General features: G+C 34.7%; 1 protein-coding gene across 1 annotated transcript in view; it reads right to left on the bottom strand.

Annotated features, from left to right (window-relative positions):
• The window catches only part of DHX15 (DEAH-box helicase 15), a 58117-nt gene that overhangs the window by 9933 nt on the left and 28154 nt on the right, over positions 1-20030 (bottom strand). Inside the window, exons 4-10 of the mRNA XM_023223020.1 lie at positions 19294-19453; positions 17752-17970; positions 12235-12402; positions 5213-5299; positions 4132-4281; positions 3094-3202; positions 2357-2548 (exon numbers count right to left, since the gene is read on the bottom strand). Of these exons, the coding sequence (XP_023078788.1) occupies positions 2357-2548; positions 3094-3202; positions 4132-4281; positions 5213-5299; positions 12235-12402; positions 17752-17970; positions 19294-19453 (1085 nt within the window). The remainder of the gene's footprint in view (positions 1-2356; positions 2549-3093; positions 3203-4131; positions 4282-5212; positions 5300-12234; positions 12403-17751; positions 17971-19293; positions 19454-20030) is intronic.

The following is a 20030-nucleotide window of genomic DNA, read 5'->3' as shown; positions in this document are numbered from 1 at the left end:
AAATATCAAGAATTCTTGGGTTTGGATGATAGCAGTAGTGGTGGAAGGTTAAACCGCCTCTGAATTAAGAAAATTCAAAAAGGCTGGGATATTCAGCCTAGTGTTTCAGCATTTTAACAAAAGGATTAGAAAATAAAGTCCCAATTTTAAAAAAGAAAAAAACAAACTTATTTGTATCAAAACCTCAATATAAAGCAAAGTCCAATATTTCAAAAGTTGACAATTAGTCTGAAACAGTCATATCAAGGGTCACCAAAATATGTAACTACAGTTATTTGTTTAGAGCCTCAATATTAATTCACATAAAACTTTAAATTGTTACAAAGCATGTACTACATTTTTTGAAATACAACTTTCCTTAATTCAGTTTAGCAATTCCATAGTCATAAAAGCAATATGAAAATAAAAATACTTAACAGCTTGGGACTTTTTCAACACATTTTAAAAGCTCTTAAAACCTTATCAATGAAAAACTTCATAAATTATCGGTTCCGATAGAAGATAATGGGAATAATCAACAAGATAAAATACAGTATCATATTACTCTTTCCCACACAGTTTCCCCTTTAAAAAGATGCCAAAATAGCCAAATAGTGACAACAAAACATGATCATAATAAATATTAAAACTCTTGCTTAATGTAACTGAAGCAAGGTAATCATAAAAGTACACAAACTTCTCACAGCTGTGAATGTTAATGTGAACTAGCCACTAGAGTTAAGTGGAAATAAATAAGTAGTGCTCTGAAAGGCCTCTATAGATTTGCACTGTTAATATCAGGACCTCAAAACTTCAAAAACTATTTTAATGTCAAACAAAGCATTACAAGCTTAGCAAACTGTTTTTTGTTCCATGACTTCTTCCTCGCCTCTTATTTGAACACTTTTCCTACAAATGGACCGTTTAAAAACAGTCCATTTACATTGCTGCACATAAATGCTCATTCTCCTGATAAACTAAAGGTTTTTATTTGTAATAAATAAAAATAAGGGTTTTTTAAAATTACAAATAAAACTGAGATATAGTTGGAAGATTACAACTGCATCACAACAACAAACTTTTTAAATAGCTAATATTCTTAACTCAAACAACGGTAATCATATATCTGATAAGAGAACCTAGAGAAATAAAAACTAGGTAGATAGACAAATAAGTACACAATCCATTAGTTCTTGCCCCACGCTTTCTCTAAAAACTAAAATCTTGGGAGAAGTACAACTGGAAGAATCTATAAAACATATAAGAAAGGCAGACAACAACCTACCACCACCTCCGCAAATGAAGCTACAATTTAATTAAAGTGACTCAATACTGCCCTGCCCATCTGCTCTGAGTCTGATCGGTCATAACTCTGCAAGAAAACATTTTAGCTACTTCTTAAATAAAAAAATTCACATCATTAGAATATACCATACATCTAAACTAAGCCATATTATTTTATATTTAAATTTTTTTCAATTTATCCTTTAATTCCACAGAATATTTTGAAATATTTGCAGCATTAAGATCAATAAACCACTCAGCAATAGGGAGTCAGTTCTCTCCAGTGCTAAAACTAGTAGCAGAGAATATTTTGATTGTCACTAAGAACTTACTTTCTATTTTTAGCTGTAAGAACAGCCATTCATTTGTTTCTTAACAATATTTCTTTTCCGTTAGGAAAAATCTAATTTCCAAGTTACTATTCATTTGTGGTTTACATTTTGTTACTAAAAACAGCATTATTTCCTTAGCTTAATGGTCCAATTTTACAAAATTGGCAATTTTATATATTAGGTATGTTTCTTTTACCAAGTTTTTCTACCATTGTAAAAGAATGTCATTATCAGATTAGATTTTAAGCCTAAAATTATATATTACTATTTCTATTTACTTGATATCAAGTTTGAAATTCATGTTTGTTTGGGTGCCACTGGAGTACATATATAGAAAAGGCTCAACTTAATGTATAGCTTTAAGTTTGCCACAGGCACATTTAATAGAGCCAAGTACTAGAGCAAAGTTCTTCTGGTACTTGCAGTAAAAAAAAAAAAAAAACAAAAAAAACCCCACAAAGATAGCAGTGATGGACCTTTAACCAAAGAATTCAGTTACAACTGTGCTCAAACTAACTGCAATTTTTATTAGCACTCAAGACAGCCACGTTTTACTATCTTTTGTGCACAATGACTACTTTACTTTTGTAAGTACTATGTCATTAGGAAGCTATTTACAAGGTATTTAGGAAACAAAATTAATTCCTTAAAACCATCTATAAAATCCACTATCATACTAAAAATTAAAAAACAAAAAGAAAAGTGAAGTCCACCCAAACTTTGAAGAGCTGGGCTTTTTTTTGTTCCTTTCCCTCTATTACCTGACAACATAGCAGTAATAGATAGGACCTCATTAGAACAGTTGTAGTCACAACTTGCAATAACCATTTTTGCGAGCTGTGGATCTAGAGGAAACTCTGCCATCATGGATCCCAATTCAGTCAGATCTCCATCATCATTTAAAGCAGCCAGATAATTCAAAAGTTCCAGGGCTCTCATCAGAGTTTCAGGAGCTAGGGGTAAAAGACAATCTATTAGACACGGTGCCTTAAGCAAGCAAAAATGTGACAAAGTACAAACTATTATAAGCAATCTCATTTTTCATTCTGCAGTGGACCAAACTCAAACTCAAACTGTCATCCAATTCAATTATACAGATCTAGCAAACAATGAATCACAAAAACATTGCAAAATTCTCCTGTAGGCAAAACTGTCTTCTTCCAAAATACATTAAATAACTGCTAATTCATCAATGTGTTTATCAGACTGTTTCTTCCCCAAAGAAAAATTAGGAATTCTCACATTTTCATGCCCAGAGGATAATTCAATTTACCTAACCCCCACCCCAATAATAACTTTTGAAGAAAAAAAAAGAATGTGCTCATATAACTGTCACCTTTTTTAGTTTTAATGCTATCACGTAAGACTTAATCTTGATGCACACTGGATGGAAAAGGCAAAATGTATTTAATACATATATTAAATAGGATGCAGAAAAACACTTAAGAGTCAATTTTGGTTAAAAGATCTGATAAAAATGTGTTTTGGTAAGTCATACCTGGTGGATCCATAAAATCAAAATGTACCAAATCATCAATACCAAGTTTCTTCAATTGTAACACAACTGATCCTAAATTAGAACGCAAAATCTCAGGATAGGTGTTATCCTAGCAAAAAACAAAAACATGTATTTGTTATGTTAAACATGCCTCAGTCTCTGTTCAAGAAAACAAAAATCTGTTCACTGCCTCCTGAGCTATTTGTTTTGGCATTACTTCTACACTACTGTCTCAGAAGAGATAAATACTTGCAGACTAGACTAGAGAGAAACCATTTTTCTCCAACTATCTTTATAGTATTCGAAGTGTTTGCTACTGTCCATAAAACTGGAAACTGCAGAAAGAAATTTGTATAGTAGCCTTCACTCATCTGTGTTTTCGATTTCCATGGTTTCAGTTAACCACTGTCACCAGAAAAAATTTTAAAGAGTCCAGAAATAAACAATTCATCAATTTTAAATTGTGCACCATTCTTAGTAGTATGCTATATACACTATATGCCCATTTGTCACTTAACAACCATCTGTTATGAGATCAACTTTTGCAGTATCACAGTGCTTGTGCTCAAGTAACCTTTTACTTAATAATGGCCCCAAAGCACCAAGAATAGTGATGCTGGCAATTTGGATATGCCCTGAAGTGCTTCCTTTAAGTGAAAAGTTGAAAGCAAGGAAAGAAAAAAAGGTGAAACCTAGTAAGGAAAGAAAAAAAAAAAAAACAAACCAAACACATCTAAAGTAAGAATGTATCTTCTATCAGTGAAATTGTGAAGAAAGATATTTATACATAGTATATATAAGGTTCAGCATATTCTAGTTTTCAGGCATGGTGGGGGGGGGGGGTCTTGGAATGAATCAGCCTGGGATAAGGGGGTGTGCAACTACCTGAGTTAATTACACCATACATTTCACTCCTGGAAAAGCTAAGGAGCTTTTAATCCTAAAGGGCAAGATTAAGTAAATAAGGCAATTTTCTTCTGGTTAGAAATTCAACTTAACATTTTAAACACATCAGTAGCAAATAACAATACCCCATACCTGCATTTCTGTTTTATAAGCTTTCTCTGTGTAAAGTCTGAAGCATTTTCCAGGTCTGGTACGTCCAGCTCGACCAGCCCTTTGTTGAGCTGACGCTTTACTAATAGCTGTCACCAAAAGGGACTCAACTCTGATTCGAGGATTGTAGACCTATTGGAATTGAAATAACACAAGAGTCTTTCTTCAGTCAAACACAAACTTGTGATCCAACAGAAGTATCCAAAGCCTACAGTTAATTCCAAAATAAACAAAGAAATATTGATAGACATAAATCATGCTGCTACAATAGACAACCCATCATCCTGAACCTTCAAGTTCTTTTAGATACTCTAATTTGATCGTCTGAAAGACTCAAACTAACATGAAAAACTTCTTGTCAAACACACAGACAGCTTATATAATCCTTACTCCTCCTAATTTCAGATAATTTCAGTTCTATCAGGCTGACCTTTTTCCTTGCTTTTTATATGCTGGGCAGTCAAGGATTCTGCCCAAAAAGAAACCTTCACTTTCAAAACTCAATGTTCTGGGTACTATGACTCTGATACTGTTTAAGGAAAAAAATTTCCAGCAATAACATGATATGCCTACAAAACGTAATCAATTTATCCAAAAGATACTTGAAAAATAAAACATGTATTTATTAAATAGCCAGTTCACTTGCACTTCATTTCATTTAGTACACAGCACTGTTAAACTAGAGGAGTAACATAGTACTGTTTTCAAATAGTGTGCCTAGTTGACAGCAGTAACTCTAATGTTGGATAAGTGACTGAACTGCAGGGATGGAAATCCTGTACTTTACTACTAAACCCATACTGTTAAATGAATATACAAGCCAAAACACCCACCATCACTACACTGAAACAAAGAAATCAAAGCAACTCTAAAAGAAAAAAAAGCCTAGAATTACATATTAAACAGTGTCTTAATTTCTGAGAGCCACCCAGAACATACAGCAGAAATCTGAAAATCAAACAAAAGAAAATAATTCTGAAAGGTAAATTTTAGCCATTAAATGAATGGGTAGTAAGTACTGTTAAACCAACTCTAATTTATAAAGTATTCACTAAATATGTACCTTCTGTTTCGCAAATCCAGGATCAATCACAAACACCACACCATCTATTGTCAAAGATGTCTCTGCTATGTTAGTTGACACAACTACCTGTTAAGAAATAGAGTATATAAATTATATTACATATCAGATAAAATTAACAGGACTGTTAAAAGATCAGCCACAAACTTTCACTAACACAAGGAATTTCAAACCAGCAAATAAACTAGAAATATCATTTGCTCTTCAATGGCCAATGCTTTAAAAAGGTAAATTAAAATTTAAGAAACCAAAATTTTGTTTACGTCACAACAGCAACTTCTTTCTCAACAAAGCTATTAATTACTTCAGGTTATCACTCAACTGTGCTACATTTTGCTTAATCAAATTAATTGACAGCATAAAAAAATACTGATAAAGCAATATAACATGCCTTACAAAATGTCTGATAAAACAGCCCTTATAATTAGTATTCAAATTTCCACAAGTGTATCTTTCAAAATGAAAACTTCGTTATTTATATCACCAAAATTCAACTCAACATTTTAAACAAAATGCCACATGGGAAAAACCTCAAGTTATAATCCAGTAAGAACTGACAGATCAGCAGAATCAAATGTAAATATTTTGGTAAGTGCATGATCTCAAAGGGATGACATATAATATGCTACTAAATAATACAAAGCAACTGTTAAGAACCGTAATGTTTTTATTGACAGAAAACGTTTAAAGCATTTACATACGAATATGATAGCTTGTTTTGTATATGTGCGTGTTTTACTATAAATTACATGTTTTAGAAAATTAGTTAAGGACTTGGGAAAGATGTTACATGTAATTTTTTCCTTTTAAAACAATGGGAAATGGGGATTCCTCATTAGCATTTTAACTCAGTACATCTGATTTTCAGGAACAGGTTACTGATATTAAGTTGAAGATGTCTGTATACGCAAGCAATTGATATAGAAGATGAATCAAATAGAGTCTGCTTTTACCATTTGTAAGGGAAGATTAGACATGGATAGAAAGTGTGAGTGGCACCAAAGATACACTGTGAAATTTAAAAAGGTTTACTTCCATAGCAAAGACAAGAAAAGCTTTACTGAAAAATAACAGCATTTAGGATAGTCCTTGAAGGTAAAGTTAAGATCTACTCATTAGAGAAGGAAACAACACTTAAAGTTCCATCTTAAAAAACACATGTGGGCAGGAATGCCTATGGACACATACAAAAAATGAAAAGATTTATATTTATCCCTATTTTATTTTAAAAACCACTTAATTTTATAAATCAAATAGCTTTAAAAAATCATATGCGTTTGCTGCATTCACTATTTTACTTAAAATAATATTAACAGTTTCATTTTCTGATTTCATATTTACTAAGTAGTAGACTTCCCAAAATACTGGCAGGAAACCTCAGGGATTTAAAAACATAATAGCAATCTACCATCAGGGTATTTCAGAATAATTTACAAGTAAAAAACCAAAATGTTTCCTTTTATTTGTCAGTTGAAAAGACTGACAACTAGCAAAGGAATAAGGAACAAGTGGTTTGATGATGTTGCTGAAATACGTTCTTCAGGACATTTAGATGAATAATCAGCAACTAGAACTGAAGCAAACAACAACACACATAAAGTTAACAGGTGAAACTTGAATAAGCATAACCTGCATTTAATATTCTTCTAGAAAGTCCATTTGTTGTAGTTAAAGAAGTGATGAACTTAGAGATAACTGGCAGACACAGCAATCAAACCTGAGTGGCTAAGTAACTGTGGAAAGGTTTTAACACCCCCAAGCTTGTACTCCTTTTATAACTTACATATTACTTAGTCTATGTAACACAGGGTTGTAGGGAATAAATTATGTAAGGATGTGGAAATACTCTATAAAATTAAAAGAAATTAGCCACGCATGGTGGCACATGCTTGTAGTCCCAGCTACCTAGGAGGCTAAGATGGGAGGACTGGTTGAGTCCAGGAGATTGAATCTGCAGTAAGCTACGATCATGGCACAGAACTCCACCCTAGGCAACAGACTGACACCCTATCTCAAATCTATACAGAACCAACTACATGCCTGTAAATACAGAAGACGTCTTCTGGCTTTCTGGAATTCTGGGGTGAAAACCATGGTTCTGAATATATTTATGAAGAAAATCACTTTTAAAAAAGTTGTTCTGGCAAAAAATACATGTCACATATTTCTCCTAGAACAGAATACAATGTGATAAAAATTTCTGATGTGACCAATTCTTTAAAGAGTTACTATTATTAAAAAAAACACTTAATTTTTCTCCACAAAATAATTTCATCCTGTATGTCTTTTGTCTGGGTGTGTGTGTATTAAATTCTGTAATACTTAACAAGAGACGGATGCACGATTCTGCACGTGTTTAAGAATCAAATGATTTATGCCAACTTGGCAAACCCATGTCATTATTGATATTAATAAGAGCCTATTGCCAGCCAAAAGTCAAACCCTAAAATACAAGTGTTAAATTGAGTCCTTATAAAAAAGCACAAGTTTTAGGCCTTTCTCAAGGACTAAAAATAGCTAAGGCTAAATACACACACACACACACACACACACAAAGTGCAAAAGCAAACTAATATATGACAAGATAAAAGCTTCTTTGGAACCTCAGCAATTGAGTGAGGCAAGCCCTAAGCATGTTCTAATTGTAAATGGCACACCATACAATCAGGAACCCATCAGGAGACAAAATGACCTTGAATTTGTCGAGGGATTTACATTATGACCTGTAAGAATCAATATAATTGTTACATGCTTTCTAGACTGCAACACTGCAGTAAGTGTTCAAAGAGCCTTAAAAAGTGTTCAAATTTCATTGACTAATATGGAACAGACTCTATGGTGAAAAGCTTGGCATCACTGTCAGGACATGCTAAGAGTAAATTTTCCCCCTCAATAACCTGCCTTCTAATAGAACTTACTTTTTTTTCTAATAGAACCACTTTCCCACCCCCCACCTCACCCCCAATAACTCCACTTCAGGAGTAGAATTCGCAGTACTTCATTTGCCCTACCTGAATACTGTCTGGACACAATAATGCATTTAGTTTAAACTAATTTGAATTTTTAGTCCCCAGGGAACTCTGTGGGGGTGTCCAATACAAGGACATCAGCTTATTTGCTTATAAACGTCCCAGCAGCACCACAGTAAGCTATCTTCAGACCCTGGATCATCAAGTCTCTCTTTAAAACTATAGAACCATCTCCATAAGGGTCATTTCTCTTTTTTACTGAGCAATTGATGCTCTGAATCGTATTAATTAGCAAAATGCAGGATAAACTATAGAAAAGTCAGCTATTTGTATGAACAAAATTTGTGAAAACTAAATATTTACAAAATAATTATAGTGGTATTTTAGTAACAATCAAATCCATAAAATAACAATTGTATGTCTCAGTCAAGAAATGCAGAGAAGTTATCTACTGAAGAGTAAACTTGAATGCATGTAAAGAATTACTGTAACTTTTAACTTAGTCAAATACTTGAATAAACTTCAAAAATTATCAAGAGGTAAAAATATCTACTCTCGTATTAATATATGTTGCATTCTCAACCTTTCTTGATTGCTAAAAACTTGAAATCGTTCACCATTAGTACTGTAACATGTTTAAAAGGCTACTCTGTTTTATCAGTATCACAAATTATAAAATCTATTTTGCATAAACTAATAGAGTGAGAAATAAATGGCACTGCCTTATAAAAGGTACTCAAATATAAAGTTATACAGAATCACAATTTGATGGAAATTAAAATATCACTTTAAATATTTTATTTGTTCAAAAACTTTCAATACTTTTATATATTTGCTTTATGCTAGCTACTATCCTTATATTAGAATAAACAGTTTAACAAAAAAAAAAATCAAATACTTTGTTTTTCACAATTAGATGCAAACAGTAAGTTTAAAATTACATATGAACAGTAAAACTTGTATAGATCCCTCCTCTATAAAGCTAGCCTTGTATGAAAACTTTAAACTTGTGCTTAACCTGCTGCACCTCAGAATGTTCTTCCTCATAATGAAAATGATGCAGCAACTGCCAAGGAAGTCTTCCTTTACTCTCCCTAGGCCTGTCCAGGGAAGCTACATCAGTGCTCATCTCAATCTCTAAGATGAAATTGACTCAAGGTAAGGATAACATGATTTCCCAGCAAGAGGTCCTACAGCTTTGGCTGAAACACCATCACTGGATGGCAAAGTGGCATTATAGCTCTTAGTTTTGAAATACAAGCTCATGATCAGTCCTCAGAGTGAGCCTATCACCAACTGTGGCCATCATCACATATCCAGCCATTACTGAGTCACTCTTTTCAATAAGACAAAATTCTCCTCAGCATCCTAAGGATTTAAAACACAAAAAGCAAAACAGAAACAAAAACCTTAATTTACTTCATAGGCTTAAGACAGCAAGAGCTCAGATGTGTAATTGTAGTAAATATGGGCCCATATTTCTCAAAGTAGAACTCAATGAAATGAGAAGTACACAAAAGGATGCACAAACGGGACATCTTTGTTGTACACCAATTTCACTCAATGGCAAACACACACAACATTTTAAAAATAAAACAAATACAGATATACAAAGTACACATGATTTCAAGACAAATGAAAACCAGGCAGGCTGAGGGCCGGGCTTGGTGGCTCACGCCTGTAGTCCCAGCACTTTGGGAGGCCCAGGAGTGGGGACTGATTGAACCCAGGAGTTTAAGACCAGCCCTGGCAACATAGTGAGAACCCATGCTGTTTAAAAAAAAAAAAAAAATTAAGGCTCTGTCTGGAGGGTGCATTAACTTCTGTTTATTATATAAATATTTAAGACATATATTTCTCTATAGATAGATAGATAGATAGATAGATAGATAGATAGATAGATAGATAATTTCTGATGAGGAATCAAGCTAAAATTAGGCCCACAGAGAATAAAGCACTTTCCAGTCCACAAATCAGCCTCAAAATTATATATTAAAACTATCACTTAAAATGACAAGTTTTCCCCAAAGTTCAGAATACACGTAAGGTAACATGAAAAAAATATTTTAACATGTTCTAGAGACGGGCAAAAAATAATTAAAAGTTCAACACTATGAAGCTATGATTAGACTATTTTCTAAAAGTCAAATTTATTACACTTGATGATCTATGAAAAACTCAAAAGTGGTTTTTTTTTTTAAATATTTCTATCAATCCTTGTTTATTTACATTACACTAGGCTGGTAACTGCACATCCACTCAGTGAATTCTTTCAATTTGAGAAACATATTTTGTTCATTTAAGTTTTATCTGGCCATGTAAAAAATAATCACAACTGTGTTTCTTTATGATTTGTAATTTTTCAGTAATCATCAAAAAATTAGCAAAGATACTAGGGGAAAAATCACAAAAGAAATTGTGGGTGTATTAGTCCTCAATACAGAAATAAGAAAGCAACAAATTCCGATTCTGACTAACAAGTAAATGAGGTGAGGAAAAAGTTCAGGTAAGACTTTCTTCAATATAAATAAACTGAAGAAACTTAATAGCAGCTGCCACAAAAGCCTTGTACATAAGTATCTTGTATACGTCAAACTTAATCCTTGACAATCGTCCCCCTAAGGGATCAAAGTAACAGCTTTAAAAAATGAAAAACTAGGATCATAAATTAAGAAAATCTTACCAAAATTCACATGCAGCTATTATGTAACCTAATACACGGCTAGGTTTAAAAGTCTAGTTGACTCCACTGTCCAGGTGATTTAAACCTTTTAATAAAACTGCGCAATCTTATTTTCAAAGACTCTATTAGGACTCCCAAATCTTAAAAAATAAATAAAAGCCTAGCTGCTGTTTCAAACTGGAACCAGGATGTCTTCCCAACCCCTCAACAAAGTATCTCAGAAATAGGGCTGAAATAATCTTGTTCCTGTCTGTGTGACAGGATCTAGATGAAGCTTCTGCCTTTAAGGAACTCACGGAGTTATGCAGTGTGATGTGCCACCTTTTTTTTTTTCTGAGATGGAGTCTCGCTCTGTTGCCCAGGCTGGAGTGCAGTGGTATGGTCGCAGCTCACTGCAATCTCTGCCTCCCAGGTTCAAGCGATTCTCCTGCCTCTGCCTCCTGAGTAGCTGGGATTACAGGTATGCGCTACCATGACCAGCTAATTTTTTTAAATTTTCAATACAGACAGAGCTTCACCATGTTGGTCAGGCTGGTCTCAAACTCCTGACCTCGTGATCTGCCTGCCTTGGTCTCCCAAAAGTGCTGGGATTACAGGCATGAGCCGCCACGCCCGGCCACAACAGTGCTACTGTTATTAGAGGTCTGCACAGAGTCAACATTTCCCACCTATAGACATTACTTGGTGAAGCCTTAAAGAAAATTACGGGCAGAAGGCCAAGGCACCAAAGAAAAAGTGCTTACTTTATACCAAGTGATTTAATAGGAGAAAAGACAGTACTTGGCCAACATCCTCTTTTCTTAACCCATTCTAGCGAATCTTCCATTTGCTAAGGAGGGACTACCTAGGAGAAGCAGTACTCATTCTTACTTTAGGGTCAAGAGATATGCAGAACCCTACAAATGGATATTATTTTGTTGTACAAACCTAGATCATAATCACCCACAACTTAGTCCTTTATAACTGAATGAAGTTTGTATCTCATAAATAATTCTTTCATTATTTATTTATTTTTTTTTTGAGACGGAGTCTCGCTCTGTGGCCCAGGCTGGAGTGCAGTGGCCGGATCTCAGCTCACTGCAAGCTCCGCCTCCCGGGTTTACGCCATTCTCCTGCCTCAGCCTCCCGAGTAGCTGGGAGTACAGGCGCCCGCCACCTCGCCCGGCTAGTTTTTGTATTTTTTAGTAGAGATGGGGTTTCACGGTGTTAGCCAGGATGGTCTTGATCTCCTGACCTCGTGATCCGCCCGTCTCGGCCTCCCAAAGTGCTGGAATTACAGGCTTGAGCCACCGCGCCTGGCCAATTCTTTCATTATTAAGTGAAATGTTTATAAAGAACATTTCTAATGTTACCTTTCTTCCAATTGCTCCATTCTGTTTTTTGGGAGGTGGAGGCTCAAAAATGCGTTGCTGCTGCTGAGGTGGAAGTGTAGAATACAATGGAATGATTTTAATGTCGCCAACTTCAGGGCCCAAATCATCAACCTCACGCTTTATTCTCTTACAGGCTTCATCAATTTCCTACAAAATAAAAGTGAGTCTAAAAACGAATACTGAAACATTTTTATTTACTATAATCACAGTTCTACGCAGTCTATTTTATGTATGCCATCTTCTTTCACTTCATGGATACCATATTTTCAATTTAGTAACCAAAACTAATTTAGCACATTTCAACGAGATTTCCAAAACAATCTAAGAAACTTTCATTTTTGTATTCAAATGAATATATAACTGCCTTATTTGCATTCCACACCCCTTTTCTTAGAGTCAGATTTCCTAATTAATTCTCAACAAATTGTACTAAAATTGAAATTTCTCACCCAGGAATATTTAAATGCACTTATGACCTTTTCAATTTTCACAATCTAAAAGAAATTGATGTGCTAGACATTTTAAATAAGCCAATTAGGCTTTAATGTCACGTATCACTAATGCAATTATATGGAAGATTTGCTTCATTGTGCCTAATGAGAACAAACACCTTTACAGTATCAACACAGATATTTAAGAACTAGGCTAACCCAAATGTCTTAGAGCAGCTACATTTTTTTTTCTCAGAAAACTACATCACACATTGCTTAATGACAGGAATATGTTCTGAGAAATCTGTTAAGCGACTCTGTTGTTGTGTAAACATTCTAGTGTATTCACGAACCTAGATGGTATAGCCTATTGCTCCTAGGCTACAAACCTGAGGAGCATGTTACTTAAGTGAATACAGTAGGCAACTGTAACACAATGGGAAGTATTTGTTCATCTAAACAAAGAAAAGGCATGGTAAAAATATGGTATAAAAGATAAAAACTGCCAGGCATGGTGGCTCACGCCTGTAATCCCAGCACTTTAGGAGGCCGAGGCAGGCGGATCACCTGAGGTTGAGAGTTTGAGACCAGCCTGACCAACATGGAGAAACTCCATGTCTACTAAAAACACAAAATTAGTTGGGTGTGGTGGCACATGCCTGTAATCCCAGTTACTTGGGAGGCTGAGGTGGGAGAATCACTTGAACCAGGTAGGCAGAGGCTGCGGTGAGGCGAGATTGTGCCATTGCACTCCATCCTAGGCAACAAGAGCGAAACTCCTTCTCAAAAAAAAAAAAAGGGTAAAAATCAGTACACCCGTATAGGGTATCTGCCATGAATGAAGTCTGCAGGACTGAAAACTGCTGTGAGTGAGTACTCAGTGAATGTGATGGCCTAGGACATTCTGTACACAATTGTAGACTTTATAAACGCTGTACATTTTGGCTACACAAAATTTATTAAAAATGTATTTTCTTTTGATATATTTTTCTTTCTTCAATAAATTAACCTTAGCTTACTGCAACTTTTTAACTTTATGAACTTTAATTTTTTTAACTGACTCTTTTGTAGTAACACTTAGCTTAAAACACAAACACGCTGTACAGCTGTGCAAAAGTATTTTCTCTTTATATCCTTACTCTATAAGCTTTATTCTAATTTAAAATTTTTTACTTTTTCAACTTCTTAAACTTTTTGGTTAAAAGACCCAAACACATACTTAACCTAGACCCCCACAGGGTCAGGATCATCAATATCACTATCTTCCAACTTTACATATTAACCCACTGGCAGGTCTTCAAAGGCCAGTAACACACATAGAGCTGTCATCTCCTGTGATAACAATGTCTTCTCCTAGAATATCTCCTGAAGGACCTGCCTAAGCCTGTTTTACGGTTAACATTTTTAAGTCGAAGGAGAACACTCTAAAATAATGATAAAACATGTAGTAAATACATAAACCACTAACAATGTCCTATTATCATTATGTACTGTACATAATTATACATGCTATATAGTACTTTTAAACAACTGGTAGCAAAGTAGGTTTGTTTGAACTAGCATCACCACAAAGCAGTGAGTAATGTGTTGTGCTATGATGTTGCAAGGTTACGTTCAGCTCCATTATAATCTTATGGGACCAGCACCATGGCTATCTGAGAACTTTGTCTTGACCAAAATGTTGTTATGTTGCACATGACTATATTCTAAGGCATTTGCATTCAAGAGGAGACACAATGAATATCAAGACAGAAGAAAAGAGAGAGACAGATTATGTATGACAGCTCTGGGAGAGGCAAAGGAACTTAAAAATGGAAGGCAGCACTGCAGACAAATGTATTCCAAATTTTATTGAAGTATTAATTCAATTAAACCCAGAAGTATGTAAAACGCTCACTATATACTAGGCAGCCTCTCCAATAAATGACCCAATCAGAAGCTACCCTTGTCAACAAATCGCGTTTTCCCCCCAAAGGACAATGATACTAAAGGGTGAGGAAGAATTTTAGGACGTTTACTTTATATTTTTTTAATGTCCAACTGTGTTTCTGTATCAAAAACCACAAAGTTCCTTAACACAGTAAGAACAAATAAATTACTTTTCACTTATTTCAAACACACCAGTTTTCTGAAAGGTTATCTATCTCAAAAATCAACACAGAAAATTACTATTAAAGATTCAATGTTAACAGATCCCCCTTTGAAATCTTAAGTTTCTAATGAAAGTAGATGCTACTCATCTAAATAAAAAACATAACAAAGCGAATAAATATTTTCTGAAAATACTGCTTTCAAATGTTGTATCTAGATTAGAATGCCCCCTGCTGGCATGCAAATAAAAAATTAAGAGTTCTCCAACTTCAAAAATATTTTAACATACTACAAAACTAGGCTTCCAACATTTAAGAGTATCTGCAATTTTAATTTTACTGTATATATATGAAAAATAAATGGTCAGAAATCACAAAATATCCAGATTTCACACATTAAAAATTAAGTGCTTAAATTAGACATTTGCTTTGTGATTCCAGTATTTTAAAATGACAGTTCCAACTTTGCTGGAAATTAGATTACCCAATCTGCTAGGAATGCATGGAGCTAAAACAAAATGATGACTATGTAGGATATAAAGGCATCTCTAAAATGTGGAAGAAATCCCGTAACACTTACGTTTTTAGATAAAGTCCTAAACAGTTTTAAAACTTGCAATAAAAATTTTCCCTGAGGTTTGCCAAACTTACAAAAAGTCAACACTATCAGCTGAGAATGCCACAAAACTTATCTGCATTCATCAGAATATAAACACAAATAGGTAGAGGAGGAAAAGGAAGTTTCACTGTCCCAACAGCAGCCATCTGCTTAGTCATCAGCAATACTAAGAATAAATAGAGTTCAGGAGTTCTTTATTTGAGGAAAGATTTTTAACTCCAAAAGCAGCAGTATGTTAGTAAATTAATCTGGACCTTACCAATTAACTCACTGCATGTTGAAAAAGAATTTTACTAAGCAAAATTAAAAATAAAAAATTATTTAATTACAATCACTCTTATCTAATTCCTATCTAGGCAACACTTTAAACTGTTCTCTCTCCCTCCCAAATTAACTTAGGTGACTATAGAAGCACTTTTATTTAGGTGGTCAGAATATGTTCTTAAAAACCGGTTTTGAAATTTTATAAGATTACTCTATTTCGTGGAGGCTATTCAGATTTATGAAGAAAGGAGTACTGATTTCACAGTACCATTTAACTTACCAAATAAAAATAACAAAGGTTCACAAAAATGAGAAGGTAATATTTACTTTAGACCAGCTCTACTACTAAACACAACAAATGAAATGTAAACAAAACGTTAGGTTTTCTGCTACCTTCTCCCCACAACTCTACAAATTCAAGACTGGGAACCTAAAGATAATTTAAAGAAGCAATGGTATGCATATAAACAGTTGACAACTAGAGTGGCATTTTATTTCATGAAAGACTTACACTCTAGCACGCATCTGAAAACCCTTCGGCTTACTCCCTTCCTTTCCCCAGCTGTGGGATTCACAGTTAAAAAATACTGCACAAAGCTGTCTCAGAGAAAAACCTTTCAGGTCCTTAACCATGAGGCCATTTGATATTTCTGATAGAATCTCAATAAGCTTATGTTATCTGAGTATGATGACAACTTTAAATACTGATTTAAAAAGTAAAAATATGGCTGGGCACAGTGGTTCACGCCTGTAATACCAGCACTTTGGGAGGCCGAGGCAGGTGGATTACCTGAGGTCAGGAGTTCGAGACCAGCCTGACCAACATGGAGAAACCCTATCTCTACTAAAAATACAAAATTAGCCAGGCATGGTGGCGCATGTCTGTAATCCCAGCTACTTATAAGGCTGAGGCAGGAGAATCACTTAAACCTGGGAGGCGGTGGTTGTGGTGAACCGAGATCGTGCCACTGCACTCCAGCCTGGACAACAAGAGCAAAACTCCATGTCAAAAACAATAAAAATAAAAATATACTATGCACTTTGGAGGAAGTGAGAAACTAGAGAGACCAGACACAGGAGGACAAAATGATTATCCCAACAGTCTCAATACCACCATTACAGCACAAATGCTGTTTATATGCCATCAGAAAAGCATTTTGGGGCCGGGTGTGGTGGCTTGCACCTATGATCCCAGCACTTTGGGAGCCTAAGAAGGGCAGATCACCTGAGGTCCAGGGTTCAAGACTAGCCTGGCCAACATAGTGAAACCCTGTCTCTATTGAAAATAAAAAAATTAGCCAGGCGTGATGGTGGGCACTTGTGATCCCAGCTACTTGGGAGGCTGAGGCAAGAGAATCATTTGAACCCGGGAGGCAGAGGTTGCAGTGAGCCGATAATCATGCCACTGCACCCCAGCCTGGGTGACAGAGAGAGACTCTGTCCTCCCTCTCCACCCCAAAAAAGAAAAAGAAAAACCCTTTCGTGAAAGCCTTTTTAAAACTTGGTATTATCCAAATAGCTTCTGAATTTATTTAGCCATTCAAGAATTCCAAAGCACACCTATAAACACCCTATTGAAAATAAGCTTAGAAATGCTACATCTGAGAATACAATTTTAAATGAAGTAAATTCTAACTAAGAACTTTTAGTCATCCTTCCCAACCTTCATGAGCATATGGGAAGACAAAACCAAACTGAAGTGTCTTGATGATGAATAGGCACCCAAGTTCACTCACAAGCTAAATAACTGTATGAGGATAACCTGATTTCAAAGCAGCTATGATGCAAATTCATGCCTCAGCATAATACCACTTGTATCCCAGGGATCTCCTAACCTGCAATTGCAAAATCTTAAAATTCCAAAGGCATTTAACACTCTTAAAATAATTAACTATAACACAAACTCTAGTAGTATATAAAAGTATTCCTATAGTATACAGATAAAGGGGGTTATGTATTTTACATATTAATATAATCAGGTTGAAGAACATTGAAATAAAATGATTAACATGCCACGTTCTTATGATTAAAGTTGCTGCATATTAGAAACAGTATGTCAAAAGTTAAATAATGAAGAAAATTAAAACAATACCTCTTGACCAGTTAAGAAAAGAAGAAGATCTCCCTCCTCCTCTTCACACATATGAATCTGGATAACTGTTCGAATTGCTGCTTCAAGATAATCTCTCTCTGGCTCTGGAGTATAAAAGATCTCAACAGGATGTGTACGCCCAGGAATAGTTAAGAGAGGACAGTTATCAAAGTAAATCTGGAATTTTCCTGCATCTAGAGTAGCGCTCATAACTATAACCTGAAAGAAAACAGTAAATTACTTGAAACTGTCTTCAAGGGTTCTTATGTGGTCTTAAAGTATAGCAATATTCACTATTCTACGTATATATCAGCTATTAAAAAGCCCATGAAAACCTTCAAATAAACTGTAAATGAAAAATCAAATACATAATGGCTGAACTATAGTAAAAGTCATTTACATTTTTAAAAATTTAGAAAGAAAACAATAAATGCATAAACTACAGTATTTCTTCATAAAATATCTTAAAAATCAGATTTTATAAAATTATATGTAATTCAGATTGGTAAAAGAAAACATTAATACATAGGATAATTACTGCTACCATTATTAAAACTTCGCAAATAGGGAAAAACAGAAAGAAAATGCCAAAAAAAAAAAAAAACCTCAGTGGACCAGATATAAAAAGAAGGTTCCTCCATAAAATGTTTCACTAGAGTTCTTAATTTCTACTTTCAGGTTCTCACTAAAACCTCGGTAGCACAGTAAGTTTAATAAATAATGACAGTACTCACATTATGCTTTAAATATATTTTTTAAAGCATTGATCTAATTTTTATAAACAAAAACATGCTCAGGCCTCAATTTTTTTTCTAAAGACCCAGAATCTTTCTTGCCAGTGCTGAACCCTTGTTTGTTTGTTTGTTTCTGAGATAGAGTCTCACTCTGTTGCCAGGCTACGAACCCTTCTATAACACACATATCAACAAGCGATGAGTCTACATTCTAATGAATAGTAAACACACACAACACAGCAAAAAGGTGAACTTCATAGACTTTGGGGGACAAAAATGTCAGAAAATAGTTTTAGGCCCTTAATCAACATAGTAACAGTGGCCAAGGTACATGTGGTATGGAGAAAAGAAGTAATTCACTAAGGTAAGCGACTACATTTCTAAGGAGCTGCCTGTCCTATGTATAGTTATTTCCATTCTCCAACACTATAAGTTACAATGGGTGTTTGTGATGAGACAAGGACATGGATCTGAGGGACAAAGATTTGATCCTTAAGGGGGCCTCTGTACTTAATGAAGGGTAGAGTGAGTAGCGCAGTTACACATATATGTTATGAGATTATAAAAGAACTAGGTGGGTAAGAAATTGAGGAGATTTGGCTTAAAAATGCATTACTAAAAAGGGGGAGAAATATACTTAAAGTCTAAAATGAAGACATAGCAAAGCAGAAACAAAACAAGAAGGTACTTACTAGTTCCTTCTTTTACAGGTGATTTCTTACAGTTGGTTATTGATCAATATGTATTCCCCATTTTTATGCCCACGTACACACATATATAATTAAATGGAGAGAAGAAATTACTTCACCTTTAAATCTGATCTCTGTCTTACAACTTCCTTCAGAACACCCATTAGAATATCTGTAGCCAGTGTCCTCTCATGAGCCTCATCAAGAATTATTACACCATAACGCTCCAGGAGGGGATCATTCATAGCTTCACGAAGTAACATCCCATCAGTCATATACCTATATTCCAAAGAACATGTTGGTTAAAGGTTCCTTTAGGTCATTTTAAAACCAAACTTCGTGACAAAAATGAAATGCAAAGACATTAGGTAAAAAATAAACTTCTGCCCCAAACAAATGTGCTACTGTTTCATGATCAATTGCAAAATTAAGTTTCAAGAAAATCTTTTTTAAGAGTATACAACCAAACACGATACGCATTATCAATTCTTGAAAAATATAATACTGAAATGTACTGGGAAGACTTGATATGACCGATTATGGAACATAACGATCACACGGTTTCACACAAATGCCAAGGCAAAATTCATCATTTTCAATTTCTTAAACCTTTTAAAAATATACAAATATTCAACATACAAAACAAACTAATAAACCATTTTAAGTTGCTTCATGTCACACTACTAAAATGTTACCACATGCAAATAAACATTTTTTGTTAAGCCTTAACAATTCCTCACTTAATAAGCTAACAACAGGCTCTCGGTTCAAAAGGGCTGACAGCGCGTGAGTCTGCCATCCTCCTCCCACCCCAAAGAAATAATCTTAACGCACAAAAGGAATTTATTAATAAAAG

This window comes from Piliocolobus tephrosceles, chromosome 3, assembly GCF_002776525.5.
Source record: "Piliocolobus tephrosceles isolate RC106 chromosome 3, ASM277652v3, whole genome shotgun sequence".
Taxonomy (NCBI): Eukaryota; Metazoa; Chordata; class Mammalia; order Primates; family Cercopithecidae; genus Piliocolobus; species Piliocolobus tephrosceles.
The sequence above is the reverse complement of the archived record's forward strand: the minus strand, read 5'-3'. Positions and strand labels throughout refer to the sequence as shown.